Source organism: Thunnus albacares, chromosome 16 (genome assembly GCF_914725855.1).
Source record: "Thunnus albacares chromosome 16, fThuAlb1.1, whole genome shotgun sequence".
In the NCBI taxonomy this organism is placed as follows: domain Eukaryota; kingdom Metazoa; phylum Chordata; class Actinopteri; order Scombriformes; family Scombridae; genus Thunnus; species Thunnus albacares.
Genome location: NC_058121.1, coordinates 27137049 through 27151854, shown reverse-complemented (window position 1 = coordinate 27151854; position 14806 = coordinate 27137049). Strand labels below are relative to the sequence as shown.

The following is a 14806-nucleotide window of genomic DNA, read 5'->3' as shown; positions in this document are numbered from 1 at the left end:
AACGGGGGGGGGGGGGGGGGGGGGGGACTGTGGGACAATCACGTACGAAAAATGGATGGTCTGGCGGTTGAGATGGTTCTTCAGAGTTAATGGCAATTAGCGCTTTAAAATATAGTGGTGTCATGGACCATGCTTGGTGGGGTTCTGAGGGCCGCTGCACCTAACATAGACATCACTGAAGGAGGGATACTGTACGTGGGTATCGACAGGCATGATGCACCTGGATGGGGTACGATGGCCGTCGGAAGCGAGAAGAGAAGTGCGTGGCCTGTGATGAGCTTTAGCTGTCGAGACTTTAGCAGCCTGTAATGGGGCTTGAGACTGTCAGGAGCTGCAAAGCCTGCTGCATGAAGGGAGTCGAAGAAAGGAGGAACAAAGGGGGAGATGGTTGAGTGTGAGGGCTGAGTGCGAACTGTGGGATGACCATGTACGGGAAAACTGATGGTCTGGATGGCTCTCTGGAGTTGACCGAATGGAGTGGGTCGGAAGAAGGAAGCTCCGTGGCCCGCTGATGTCATGAACTAGTGGTGGGGGAATAGAAGCTGACTGAAGTGCTGAATTGATGATGAATGGTTGTATTGAAGATGATTTGTTGTGTTGAAACATTTTATAGTCGGTTGACAGCAATGAAAGAGTGAGGGCACACCCTCCATGATGCCTTGAGATTCAGATGAAGGTAGAGTGGATGAAAAGAAAATAGACGGATTAGAGTGAGCCATATCGGCTGTGGCTAGAAAGCGAAGAACGAAAATATGCTGTTTCATGGATAATATGGGAGGATGAAAGCTGAGGTGATATAGGAGGAGAGGATGGAAAGTCTGGAGGGAGGCACGGGGGATGAAGGGTGGGGAACTCAATTCAATTCTATAATATAGCACCAAATGACGACAAGGTCGTCACGTGGCACTTTAACGTGAAGCAAGTCTAGACCATTCTCTTTAATTTACGGAGACCCAACAATTCCCCCGTGAGCAAGCACTTGGCGACGGCGGTGAGGAAAAACTCCCCTTTAACGGGAAGAAACCTCAATCAGAACCTGGCTTTGACCGGTTGGGTTAGAAAAAACAAAAAGGGGGGGTGAAGGAGGTAAAGGATGAAAAATGAAAGGGTGAGGGTAAAAGTAGGGTGGAAAAGGAGGAAGAATAGAGTTAGAGGGATGAGGGGAGGGGGAGGGGATGGAGGGAGAAGGGAGAGTGTCGGGGGGTGTGAGAATGAGGGGGTGAGGGTCGAGGTCGTGGGATGTGGGATGAAGGGATGAGGGATGAAGGAAATACTTAGCATACTGGTTGAGAGAGAAAGGGAGGAAAAGAAGAGAGAGAGAGGGAGGAAAGGAAGGGAAAGGGGTGAGAGATGATAGTGGTGAGGTTTGAAGGATGAAGGGATGCATGTATGGCTGCGGGCATGAGGTCGCTCAACCTGGCCTTCGGCAAATGTGGGCTGTAGTGGGCGGTGTGGTGTTGTGGGTGTGCCACGTGTAAGAGACGTTGGGCAGGGAACCCGGAGGTGAGCAGCTGGATACATCGGTGATGAACTGGAGGCTGTGAGGAGCGGGAAAGGTGACGCCTGAGTCGGGTAGAATGCATGTATGATACGCTGGGGATGATCGATGGTCTGTTGTTTGGAGAGAAGAGGATGAGAGTTCCTGAGGAGGAATAGAAGCGTTAACGAAGAAACATAATAACAGAAAGGTGAGTTAGTATTTACCATGGAATTACACAAGCACTTCATAAATAAGCAGGGAAATGGGATGAAGGGTTAATTTGGAAAATAAATTAAAAAAAAGGGGAAAGAAAAGAAAAGTGGAGTGTGCTGGAGAGTCAGGGCTCCGTTGTAGCGGGCAGCGTGGTGACGTCATCGGTGCGTGGCGTGTGTCGGGTTGGCGTTAGGCTGTGAACCCAGAAGAGTGGGACGATGTGAGCTACTGGCCGGAGGGGTGAAGAAAAAGTTTCTGTACAGTTTGAAAAGTTTGGCAACACTATTGTTTCACTGTGTCTGTCTGTCTGAGAGCACTCTGTAGGTGAGTGAGCGTCCGGTTGAAGATGTTGATCGAAGGAAAACGAGCCGCGTCAGAATCGGCTAAAGCGTGGTTGTGTATTGGTCCCAGCTGATCAGCAGTGTGGCGTCTGAGGGAGTAGCTTTTCCTCCGAGGAGCAACGGTATAAGTGTTGCAATATAGGGGCATTTGCGGGGGATACAGTGATTCGTGACTTAAAAAGAATGTGGAAGGAGGGTAAAGTGTGCGGGGGGGGGGGGGGGGGGGGGGCGGGCAATGACCCCTTGAACCCCCTAATCCTGGTGCCCTGAGCTGAGTGTTTGGTTATTCTGGTGTTGTTACTGAATGAAGGAATAATTTTAGTCAGGAAGGAGAGAAAAGAAAAGAATATTTATTGTATCTTAAAAGCTTTTGTGTTTTTTTGATTAAGGATTGTGACATGAGTGAGTATTTGGTCTAAAATAAAGATTCCTCAAAAGGTAAAGAGCATGTTGACATGAAGGTCACTGTGAAGGTTCATGGTCCTAAAAAGAAGAATCCACACAATAGACAGAATAAGAACAATCATAACAATAACAATAACAGCAGCAATAGCAATAGCCGTCAACAGGACTGCGAAGGCTCGGCCTGCAACCCAGGGTTTCCTGCGAGATGAGAAAGCACAGAAAAACTCCGGGAAAGAAGCCAAATTAGTAACGTGCATTAATGGTACATGAATGCATACTGTTTCCCTTTTGTTTCCCAGGTTCGTGGTGATGGTGATGATGAAGGTGTTGCAGTGACCTACAGCAAGCTTCCTCCTCTCCTGCTGGAGCCTCCACTGATCCCAGCAACCTCTACGCTACCGTTAACAAACCCAACAAATAACAGACCACAGTGTTCATGTCATTACATTTAATTTATAACTGATTAGTTAAAGCTTTCTGATGAGAATGATGAGAACAATTAGCCTTTATTTCATAATAGAGACTTTATCTCTGTGGGGAATTTGTCTATGCAATCTAAACCCTAAAAAGAAATGTACTGTCTATTCTATCCTAATATTCAACTATTTACAGTGTGCAGAACAGACTGTGCTTGACACATGAAGAGAAAGACATTTCCGCTCAGTGATGGTTGTTCTAGTGTTGAGTTAAAGTTAAAATCTTAGTTTTCACTGCTGTTTTATTTCTTCTTATATTTTTTTCTTTCATGTCTGTTATTTTTTAGGGTGTAATAATTTCAACATTTATGTGTCTGTTCAGTTTTGCTTTGTTATGGTACAAAAGTGTCAAAAGGCAAACTGAGCAAAGGTGGGATGTGATCATGTGACATCCCCACTTGGTGTCATCCTTGACAGTCATATATTAAACAGCTGAATGTGGAAAGTGGAAACTATAAGAAATCCAAAGAGGTTGTAGATCTATTGTACAGTTTCGCAGCTTAAAATAAAATTCAATTTATGTTACAAGCTTCTTTCAGATTTTCTTAGAAATTTATATTTGTGTTTGGTGCATTATTTTAGAGAGAGATTAAACAGGACCTATTATGCTTCTTTCAGCTCTAAATTTTTATTTTTGTGCTCCACTAGAGTAGCTCTGCATGATTCACAGTTCAAAAAAACTCATTTATCTTATACTGGCCCTTTATGCAGCCCCTCAATATACACAGTTTCTCCTTACACTCCGTTTTAGCTCCTGTCTCTTTAAGGACCACCTCCCGATGAGCCCACTCTGTTCTGATTGGCCAGCTTTACGTAGTATAACTTTACTGTCACTGCAAACCAAACATTTCCTGCTTTATTGCTTCAAATTAAAAGCTTTCAAATGACTATATAACAGGAGACTTTTATTGTGAATAAGTTACAGGAAATTAGACGTGTTCCTCACTGAATTAGTAGAGCTTTGTTAGTGGCGCTAAAAACCGGTCAAAACAACAACACATGGAGCTGTTTGTTCAGTGGATCAGTTAGAAATAATGCAGGGAGGAAGAGTACAAGCAGAAACAGTCACAGTGATGATGATGTTTGATGAAGAACTGCAGACAACCAGCACACCTCCAACAGGTAAACTACTTATTTTACTTTGCTGTGCTGTGTAATGACGTCATGGCTTGGTGTAACTACTCCCGGAACAGAGCAGCGAAGTCGCGCGCTGTGCAAGTAGCAGATGTCCATATAAAGAAATCCATCACGACCTGACGTCAGCTCGGGCTGAAAGTAGGAAAAAAACGGAAAGTGAACATTCAGTCTGAAGCTGCAGCTTTCTGCTTACAAGGATTACTGCTACATACGTTTACCTCGTTATTTGACACATCGGCCACTTTTAACATGAACATCCCACATTGAGACATTATATATATGTCTGAAAATAAGGATGTCTGATTGGTCCCAAATGTATTCATGACATGACAATGACCCCAAGCATACAGCTAGAGACATAAAGAACTATTCTCAGCAACAAGAAGAATGATGAGTCCTGCAACAGATGGTCTCTGATCTCAACATCATGAAGTCAATCTGAGATTACATGAAGAAGCACCTGAGACGGCCTAAATAATAAATCCACAGAAGAGGAGAACTGCTGCTGTTTTAAAGGCAAAGCTGCTCACAGCAGATATTGATTTCATTTAGGTTTCTGCTGTTTACCTCAACTTTGTAAGAAGTTAATTGATAAATTAAAACAATGTATAGCAATATTTTTGTAAGCATTCTAACTTTATTTTTAGCGCCTAAAACTTTTGAACAGTAATGTACACTTCCGCGAAACTTATTAGGGAAGTCACTATGAGGAAGTGAACACATTTCTCTTCAACACGCACCCGTTCAGAGACTCTGACACTTAAGAAAGAAGGAGCAGAAAAAGCAGACAGAGAGGCACGATGGCTGAATTCAGATGGATTAAAATGTTTTTATTTCTTATACTGGAGCTTCAGATTACAGGTAAGGATACATAGAACATACCAGAAACATTTTATTTGATTAAAACAGACAATAGCTGTTTGTTTTTAACATGATTAGTTTAGTAGACTCCTACAACCTGCAAACTTCTGTTGAATCTAAAATTTTCTTCATGCTATCTGTCAGAATAAAAGCCATGTTTATATTTCAGTTTATTATTCATGTTTCTATCACCTCTTCATCACAGCAGTGACTGGACAGTATTCCTCCGTCATTGTCAGAGATGGAGATGATGTGACTTTGCCTTGTGAAAGTGTGACAGCCAATCAGGATAAATGTGACAATACTGACTGGTTCTTCAGTAGTTCAAACCCAGTGAATCTGGTCAAACGTGGACGGATTCATGAAAATACCAAAGTTAAATCAGACAGACTGAGTGTTACAGCGAACTGTTCTCTGGTTATAAAGAAGATCACACAAGAGGATGCTGATATTTATTTCTGTCGACAGCACAGATCAGGACAAGACTCCCAGCTTTATCTGTCTGTTATTAACAGTGAGTATTTACACCATTAAGTTTTCAGCTCAAACTGTCTGTTAGAACAATATACTGAAACATTACAATAACTGATGAAGCAATTTTGTATTTATGTTCTTCACCAGTGATTAAACATGAAGACAGTGACTATGTGACGCTGTTCTGCTTTGTGAGGACACATGATCGATGTAGACACACAGTGAAGTGGCTGTATGAGGGTCATGATGTGGATGAAGATGTGACAATATTACAGATTGGCTGCTATGGTTTAGTGGGATTTCCTGCTTCTCATCACAAGCTGAAGTCAACATCTCATGAGATATTTCAGTGTAAAGTGACAGATGGTTACACTAACAAAGAACATCTGTTTACCTTCAGTCCTCCGTCCTCAGGTGAGAATATGAATTATCACAAACTACAGTTCAATAATGAGAGATCAATATTCAATAACCTCTAACCCTTCTTTCCAAACTAAGTGTTGTTGTATAACTAACAGGAGACCATTGATGTGTGAAGTGATTCTGGGGACACTATAAGAGTGAAGTTATTGAATATTGTTTGAAGTGTCTCTTTTCGGTCTCTGCACCTTCGTCTCACAGTCAGCTGTACATAGAGAACAATGTTATTAGTCCGGCTCAGAGGACGGCTCACTGAAAATAAGGTTATAGCTTGTTGTCTACCTTACTACGGTAGGAAAGAAGCCTCGTTTGTGTTTTAACAATGTTTCTCTTATGAATTATTGACATGTTCATCACTCTTAAGTGTCCTCTGGAAACACTTCCCTTGTTGTTTCTGTAATGTGTTGTGTTGTGGTATTTGCAGTGTGTTTTCTAAATGCTGCACATGTGTTGTCAAATTGATGAAGATGTTTTCTTATTTTGCTGGTGTTTTGTCTATTTGCATGAGTTATCTTAAGTCGCAGCGTGTTTGCCCTCGTCAGCCACCGTATAAAGCATTTCCACAGAAACATACGATTGCTAATACTTGAACCAAGCTGGTCAGACGCTGGCTGAAGTGAAGCATCATACTGACTTAAAAAAGAAAAATACATGCAAAATTCACAAGAGGTTGAATAGTTGAATACAAAAGAAACATTTGGATAAAGCACATATATATATATACAATAACAACAATAATGATTAAAATAAATCACAACCAAATATATATATGATAATAATAATAATGCTGATTTCTCCTGGGAGGGATATTCCTGGATGGGTGGACGTGCTCATAAAGCCAGATCTGTTTTTATCTCGTCATTGTTAGCCAGATCTGTTTTTATCTCGTCATTGTTAGAGAGTAAAACCTCCAGAGCTCTGCTGCTGTTGTTACCACATTCTCACTAAAACACTTCCCCTTCAGTTCTCAGGAACATTTACTTAAAAGATACAAATAGGAACTAACAGGTCTCAGACCACTAAAATATCTTATCTGTGTTTCCCAGCTGCTGCAGTATCACCATGTTGCATCATGTTGAGCATCAAGAGTCAAAGTTTGACTCTTCACCTGTCTGTTCATGTGTCCTGTCAATCATCACCATGAATCCTGTCTGTTGTTAAACATGATTAAAAAAAATGTAATTCTGTTTTAAAGCAGAAACATACTTCTGCTTCATAACCAATGAATTTGCTTTAAAATCACTTGTATGTAACTGTTATTTAACCAGACAGATGTCTCTGCTCCACAGCAGATTAGTGTGAAATTTGTACCATCTTACATCCATGTTTTCACTTTTTAAAAGCATTACATGATGAGATCATGATCATAAACATGATGTAGTTAAAAATACAGCAGTGGAAAGGAAGTGGTGTTGGTGGTGAGTGGGTGGAGACAATCACCCTTAACTTATTGAAGGGTATTTCCTCACCACAGTTTGTTGGTGTTTTGGGATTTAAATTGTCCAGGTGAGGATGTAAAAACCACAACATCAACACCAACAGGTATAAGTGGAAAAATGTTCTTTTGTCTTCTGGTTCATCTCTCTGTCTGTCTCTTGTTCTTTTTTCATGTTCAGGTGATGCAACACCAACAACCAATGATACTCCAACAAAACAACAAGGTAGTGATTTAACAACTTGTATCTCTCTGAGTGTAAAGTATGAATGTCAGACTGAGTCTTGGCTGTGGGTGGAGATATTCTCTTATTCAGTTCATCTCAGTCAGTGTGTTCACACACATGTCTGAGTCTCAAACCTTGTTGTTGTTCACTGTTCTCTCTCTTTCTGTCTCTCAGCCTTTGACGTGTAAAGTACAAAACAGAGAGAAGAGAAATATTTCTTAATGTCATGTGTAGATTTGTATTTTTGGTGCTTTCTATCCAGTGGTGTTTTTATATGTAAAAAATTGGTGGGACACCAACTACTTCAATAGATAAGCTGCATACCAGGAACACTACAGTACTTGCTCTTGCTACTGATGTGTTTTTTTATCATGTTATGGGTCCATGCATGGCTCCACAAAACACTTTCAACAACAAAGTGGCTGCTTCTAGCAGTGTGTATGTGAGTGACTCAGAGAGGCAGAGAGAGAGAGAGAGAGAGAGAGAGAGAGAAATTACACAAGTTACATCACCACTGTCACAAGCCTAAATTATACAACACGTAGTTCCGACCAAGCAATCTGATTGGTCAACTAGACATTTAGAATCTGCTCAAATCAGCATGACAGCACACCTAGCTGTGCTCAAATGAAAAAAGCTAAAAATATTACTCCGCCATTCATTAGAATTACAGACCGTGACGTCGCGCTCACAACAACAGTCCTTTCTGGGTAGACGACTGGAGGTTGAATTGAATTGCGGAGATATGTGAACTTAGCAAACTTGTTTTTCTCTTTTGTCATTTTCAGCCGTAACTGTAACGTTTAAAGTTATATAGTTAAACACGGTGGTCCAAACTACCTGACGTTTCTGTTGGCTCTGGGGGGTGGGGGGGTCATACATTTGTGAAACTGGATTAAACTGAACTGATTAGGGGTTGTGGGGAAAACAAAACAGACCCTTTACCAAGTGGATTGAACTCTGAGACTGTGAGACGAGTTACACACTCACACAGTCACACACATACAAAACCCGAACCCTTCTCCCCTCTTCATCATTACCTGGCGCCCCCATACACAGCAAAACGTAGCCATTTTCCCTTCAGTTGAGAGTTTATCTCAATTCCCACTCCATCCTCCATCAGCTGTGCTGGTGACACGACGCAGCTAGCTTAAAAATATATGCTATATGTATATCTTTTAACTACAGGAGTCTAAACAGTGAAAAATGTTTTTAATGTTTTAATTCTCTTTGCAGTTTGGTTGAGGTTCATCATCGTGTCTGTGGGTTTAACTGCACACATAATAATCGTTGTGTCAGTCAACATATGGACTAGAACTAAAGGTGAGAACATTCACAGAACGTTTATGAACAAGAAGTTTTGATGAACTCAGATTTTTACTGATGAAGCTAAACTCTTTTTTTGTGTTTCCAGTGAACAAATCACAGATGGATGACAATGCTGTGAGTTTAAAAACTGAATATTCAAATGTTTATGTTTGTGGTAGTTCACTATTTACTGTGATTGTGTAAAGACAATAAGAATAAACAGTGTTGACTGTATTAGTCTGACACAAAGGTTGTTTATTTGTTCTATTTAATCTCAGAATCTCAGGTGTGTTGTGTTGTTTTTCACAGGTGCATAATGATGAAGATGAAGATGAAGGTACGGTGGACTATGAAAACGATGGAGAACCTTCTGCTACTGTCAGACTCCACTGATCAACAACTTTCACACCAACATCAACTCACCAGAGTCCACCGCAGTTAAATAACATTTCATCAGATTTTATATGAGAAGTTAAAGCCTTTGTTTGTGTTTTGGTGGGTTTAGGTGGCTGATTCTTTTTTTAACTGCAGCTGTCACATCTTGCCTGGACTTTGGGTGTTTTTTGGTCTTATGTTGTGTTCTTTGGGGTCTCCTGACTTGCACTTCTGTTTAGTCCTTCGGTTCATAAGGGTTTTCTTGTATGATTTGGGTGGTGGGTTTAGAGGACTGCATCATTAGTTTGTTGGGTTGTGTGTTTGGGTTTGTGTTCGTGGTTGGTTTTGGATAGGTTAGCGTAGGTGGCGTTGAGTTTGTTTTCTGGGTTTTTGCTCTCTGTTTCCCTTGTGTGTTCATGTACTCCTCCACACCTGCCCTGCATTTGGACTCGTTAGCCCTGCCCTGCTCCCTGTGTTTCCTCAGCCAATCAGCTCCCTGTATGTTCACTCCCCTCTCTTGAGTTCTCCACCCATCTCCCCACCTGCACCTCATATCCTCGTTAGTTAAGTTTCTTTTTAAGTTCTGGTTTTCTGTTCAGTCCTTGTTGGATCGTTTTGTTGGATCCGCTAGTTCTGTTCAGCTCTGTTTGCCTGTTCATGACCATCCACGATTAAATGAGATTTTTTCATCATATCTGCATTCCGGCCTCTGCGTTTGGGTCCACTCCTGCTTCCCCTCCTGACATGCAGCACTGTTTTGTCAAACTTTTCACCCATTTTAAGAATTTAAACAAATGTTTAAATTTTACTTTTTACACTGTAGCTTCTTCTCAGTTCTTTCATTATTTGTACAGAAAAACACATTTTTAAGTAACTTTCATTTTGGATTGTTTTTAACATGTTTGTTTTAAATTGTGTAGAATAGACTTAACTGAGCTGGGAGCTCTAATAGAGTCAGTAACTGTCTTCTCTTTATTATAACTGATATTATATTACTGGCCAGTATTTCTCTATGTTTCCTTGCTGAGCTGCAGTGGACGGATAATAACACAAAGACGGAAATAAAAAGACTGTAACTAACAAACTAACTAATAACTTTGGCAAACTTGATTTGATTAACTCTGAGTGCTGAAGCCTCATATTAACTTAAACTTTGGAATGTATTTTTGTACAGAATGAGGATTTTGTTCCTCATCTCTGACACTGGAAGCATGTTAGAAAGGGATCTTTGATTACAGCGAACAAAACCTGTTTCAATGTTCATATTGGCACCTGAATAATGTGAACCTGTCCTTTAAACTGCCTCACTTCAAACTGTACATTGCTGTTGTATTAATTTGATGTTTCTGGCAATAAAAAGCTGTTTCTAAACTGTAAGAATTTGTGAACTCATAAATGTCTGAACCTGCTTCTCTGGACATTGTCTGGAGTTCATATGTGAAAGTTCTTGAGGTGGGAAATTGGTGGTACAGATTTCCCTGAATATTGATCCCTGCTCCCATTCACATGTGACCCCATGATTGCTTGTGCTGCTGTAGTCTTTACATTAATGTGATGGCATCTAATTCCAATTTGAGCACATTTATGTGTTGAAGTGTATGTTTGCACACTACTATAATATTGATTGAGAATCGTTTATGAGACCAAGATGACATGATAAATAGTAATAATAGCAAGTTGCAATAGTAAAAAGTAATTTATTATTTTGGCTGGTAAAAAATCAGTCTGGCCATAAAATTTTTCGTCTACTAGCCAACTTGGCTGGCAAGTGGAAAAGTTAATTTTGGACTCTGCAGCTCACACTGGGGTGTGAATTGATCTTTCTATGTTCCTGCTCTTGAAGGGTTTGAAGCGTCAAAGGTGGCAGGGTCAGTGGTCTTAATGGTCTTTAGTGGCCAAGCAGGAGATGAGTTTCTTATCTTGATCTTGTTTGCAGGAGGTTGTGATAGTTTGGTCAGTAAGAAGAATGGTAATCTCACTAATGTGTTGTTGGTGGGCATTCCTGGGGGGTTGAAGAAGGTTCTGTTGCTTGAGGGTTTGTACCGTCTGCATTCGAGACATGAGGGGACTTTCCCCTACATCAAACATCTGAATGAGCGGAAACTGTAAGAAATCCAAAGAGGCTCTAAGTCTATTGTACAGTTTTACAGCTTAAAATAAATTCTAGTTAATGTTTCATGCATCTTTCAGACTTTTTCATGTGTTTGGTGCATTATTTTAGTGTATTAGAGTGAAAGATTAACGCAAACACACACATTCATCCCAAGATCTTGTTTCTGTTTTTTCATGTTTGCGGCAGACGCAGCTTTGCATGTGCAGAAACCCATTTCTGTTTACAGAGCTTAGCTAGCTTTTTGTGCTACATATCACACCTGTTGACTTTGTGCTGAAGTGTTTTGAGAAATTTACAATGTAGTACAAAGTCAAGTAGCACAACAAGCTAGCAAAGCTAGCTGGAAAGTGAACTGTGTTTCTGTGCGTGCTCAATGGCGTCTGCCTTACAGAGAACTACTGGAGACAAAATCTAAGTAACCATAAAGTAGGTTATTAGACTTTCAGAGATGAAAGTAGTGTCTTTATCTTGTGCATTAATAAAGTGTCGCCTGTCTGTTACTGTGAGTGTCATGTGGTTGTGGTGTTTATCTCAAGAAGTCCTCCAAATTAAACGACCACATAGGTTGTTTGTACCTGCACTCAAGAACGACCCATTGGAGCGTAATATGCTGCTTTCCAAAACCGTTACAAATCACTGTTACAAAATAATGATGTTTTATGATGTGACAATATTGTGGTTAAGGTCTGGTTAGGTTTAGACACAAAAGCTACTTGGTTATAGTTGGGGAAAGATCATGGTTTGGGTTGAAGTTAGGCAACCTTGGTTGTCATGGCAACAGTTTACATACGTTTTTTAAAAAAATGTCCCAACTCACAGTTGAAAACAGGAAGTGAACAGCGGCCAAAAAGAATAATTTTAAGGAAAAATATTCATGTATTTTTCCTGCTCAACACTAGAATTCTATATAGAAGACATATTTAAGCTTTGAAAAAGCAACAAGAAACAATTAACTGATCTCAACTTATCCTTTCTTAAAACAGCTGGCTGAAGCCAATCCCAGCATGCAGTTGGTAGAATGAGTCAAAGGAGCCACTTTGCACAATTCACATAAAAGGAAAAATAGATTCATTTCCACTTGACTGTGAATGAGACAAAGAGAGCAGAACATGAACATGCCTCATAGAAGAAACCAGGAGATGAACCTGTAACCTTGTGTTTGTCTGAGGTACAATGACACCATCTGCTGGTGAAATTGAAGAAATGCTGGGAAAGCACTGGCATGGTAATGTGATTTTGTATTAATGTAATACTGAGAAAAAGAAGAAAGGAGTCACAGCCAGGTCTGCTCATGTAACAAGTACATTAACAAAATGTTTATGATTTCTGTGAATGTTCAAACTTTTGTCCATCTCTACATTTCTTTCAAAGACTGTGACAGAGTGGACATGAACAGTAGAGCTCAAAGAGTACAGTCTTGACTTGCCATATGTAAAAGTGCCCTGACATCACCTTTGTTATGATTTGGCGCTATATAAATAAAACTGAACTGAACTGAATTGAATTGAAGTGAATAGAGGGTCTGATGTCCAGGCTGGAGGTGTCAGGCTGCCTTTATACATACAATACAATCACATGTGTATATTAATTGTATATAGATCAGTTTGAGCTCAGTGTAAGTATATGTAACCACAGGAATACAAAAGATAACTAACTTTCCTCCTTTGTTTTGTATGATTATTATTGTCACTTCACAATGATTGTTCTTCACGCTGAACAGACGCTTCATGGCTGTTTGTCCTTTGACTGTCTAGTTTACATGTTAATTACAAAGTTTTTCAAGAACTATGGCTGGTTGATAATTTTAATATTTACAATTTTGTGGGTTAAATACTTATTGAGTACGGTCTTGTCGACTCAAAATATAATTTATAAACAAATAACTGTTGCCCTACCAGGCTGTGAGTTTTACAGCATTGAAAGGTCTTTTTACTATAAGTATTTGGGGCTTTTGCAGGGGATACAGTGATTCGTGACTTAAAAATAATGTGGAAGGAGGGTAAAGTAGGGGGCCAATGGCCCCTTGGACCCCGTACTTCTGGCGCCTTTGACCAACAGTACAGCCCGGGTAACCTGATGGTTTGGTTATTCTGGCGTTGTTGATGAAGGAAAATGTTTTGTCAGGAAGAAGAGAAAAGAATATTTATTTTATCTTAAAAGCCTTTGTATTTTTGATTAAGGATTGTGACATTAGTAAGTATTTGGTCTAAAATAAAGATTCCTCAAAAGCTAAAGAGCATATTAATATGAAGGTCACTGTGAAGGTTCATGGTCTCAAAAGGAAGAATCCACAAGATTTATCAGTGGTCTCCTCACTTTTTCTCTAGAAATCCATCAGACCAACATGTCAACTTCACACACAAGATATCTCACAATCTAATCAGCAAATAAAAACTGCAGCAAAGTGAATATTTCAGTTGTTAAATAGAAGCAAAATGATGATGTTATGTTGTTATGCATTTTCATGTAATAATTTGTAATTTATATGTGATGCTGTTTCCCTTTTGTTTCCCAGGTTTGTGGTGATGGTGATGATGAAGGTGATGCAGTGACCTACAGGACTGTGAAAGCTTCTTCCTCTTCTGCTGGAGCCTCCACTGATCCCAGCAACCTCTACACTACCATCAACAAACCCAACAAATAACAGACCACAGTGTTCATATCATTACATTTAATTTATAACTGGTTAGTTAAAGCTTTCTGATGAGAAAACTAGTTTTTTATTCCCAGAATCTCAGACAATTAGCCTTTACTTCATAATAGAGACTGTGTCTCTGTGGGGAATTTGTCTATGCAATCTAAACCCTAAAAAGAAATGTACTGTCTATTTTATCCTAACATTCAACTATTTACAGTGTGCAGAACAGACTGTGCTTGACACATGAAGAGAGAGACATTTACGTTCAGTGATGGTTGTTCTAGTGTTGAGTTAAAGTTAAAATCTTAGTTTTCACTGCTATTTTATTTCTTCTTATATTTTTTTTCGTTCATGTCTGTTATTTTTTAGGGTGTAATAATTTAAACATTTATGTGTCTGTTCAGTTTTGCTTTGTTATGGTACAAAAGTGTCAAAAGGCAAACTGAGCAGAGGTGGGATATGATCATGTGACATCCCCACTTGGTGTCATCCTTGACAGTCATATATTAAACAGCTGAATATGGAAAGTGGAAACTATAAGAAATCCAAAGAGGTTGTAGATCTATTGTACAGTTTCACAGCTTAAAATAAAATTCAATTTATGTTACAAGCTTCTTTCAGATTTTCTTAGAAATTTATATTCGTGTTTGGTGCATTATTTTAGAGAGAGATTAAACAGGACCTATTATGCTTCTTTCAGCTCTAAATTTTTATTTTTGGACTCCACTAGAGCAGCTCTGCATGATTCACAGTTCAAAAAAACTCATTTATCTTATACTGGCCCTTTATGCAGCCCCTCAATATACACAGTTTCTCTTTACACTCCGTTTTAGCTCCTGTCTCTTTAAGGACCACTTCCCGATGAGCCCACTCTGTTCTGATTGGCCAGCTTTACGTAGTATAA

General features: G+C 39.7%; 1 protein-coding gene across 1 annotated transcript; it reads left to right on the top strand.

Annotated features, from left to right (window-relative positions):
• Positions 1–4788: 4788 nt before the first annotated feature.
• LOC122965522 lies at positions 4789–9173 on the top strand. The gene is made up of 7 exons (XM_044329651.1): positions 4789–4913; positions 5119–5427; positions 5535–5801; positions 7424–7468; positions 8705–8791; positions 8883–8911; positions 9086–9173. Exons 1-7 carry the CDS (start codon positions 4853–4855, stop codon positions 9167–9169), a joined length of 882 nt encoding a protein of 293 aa, XP_044185586.1. The 5' UTR covers positions 4789–4852; the 3' UTR covers positions 9170–9173.
• Positions 9174–14806: the final 5633 nt, after the last annotated feature.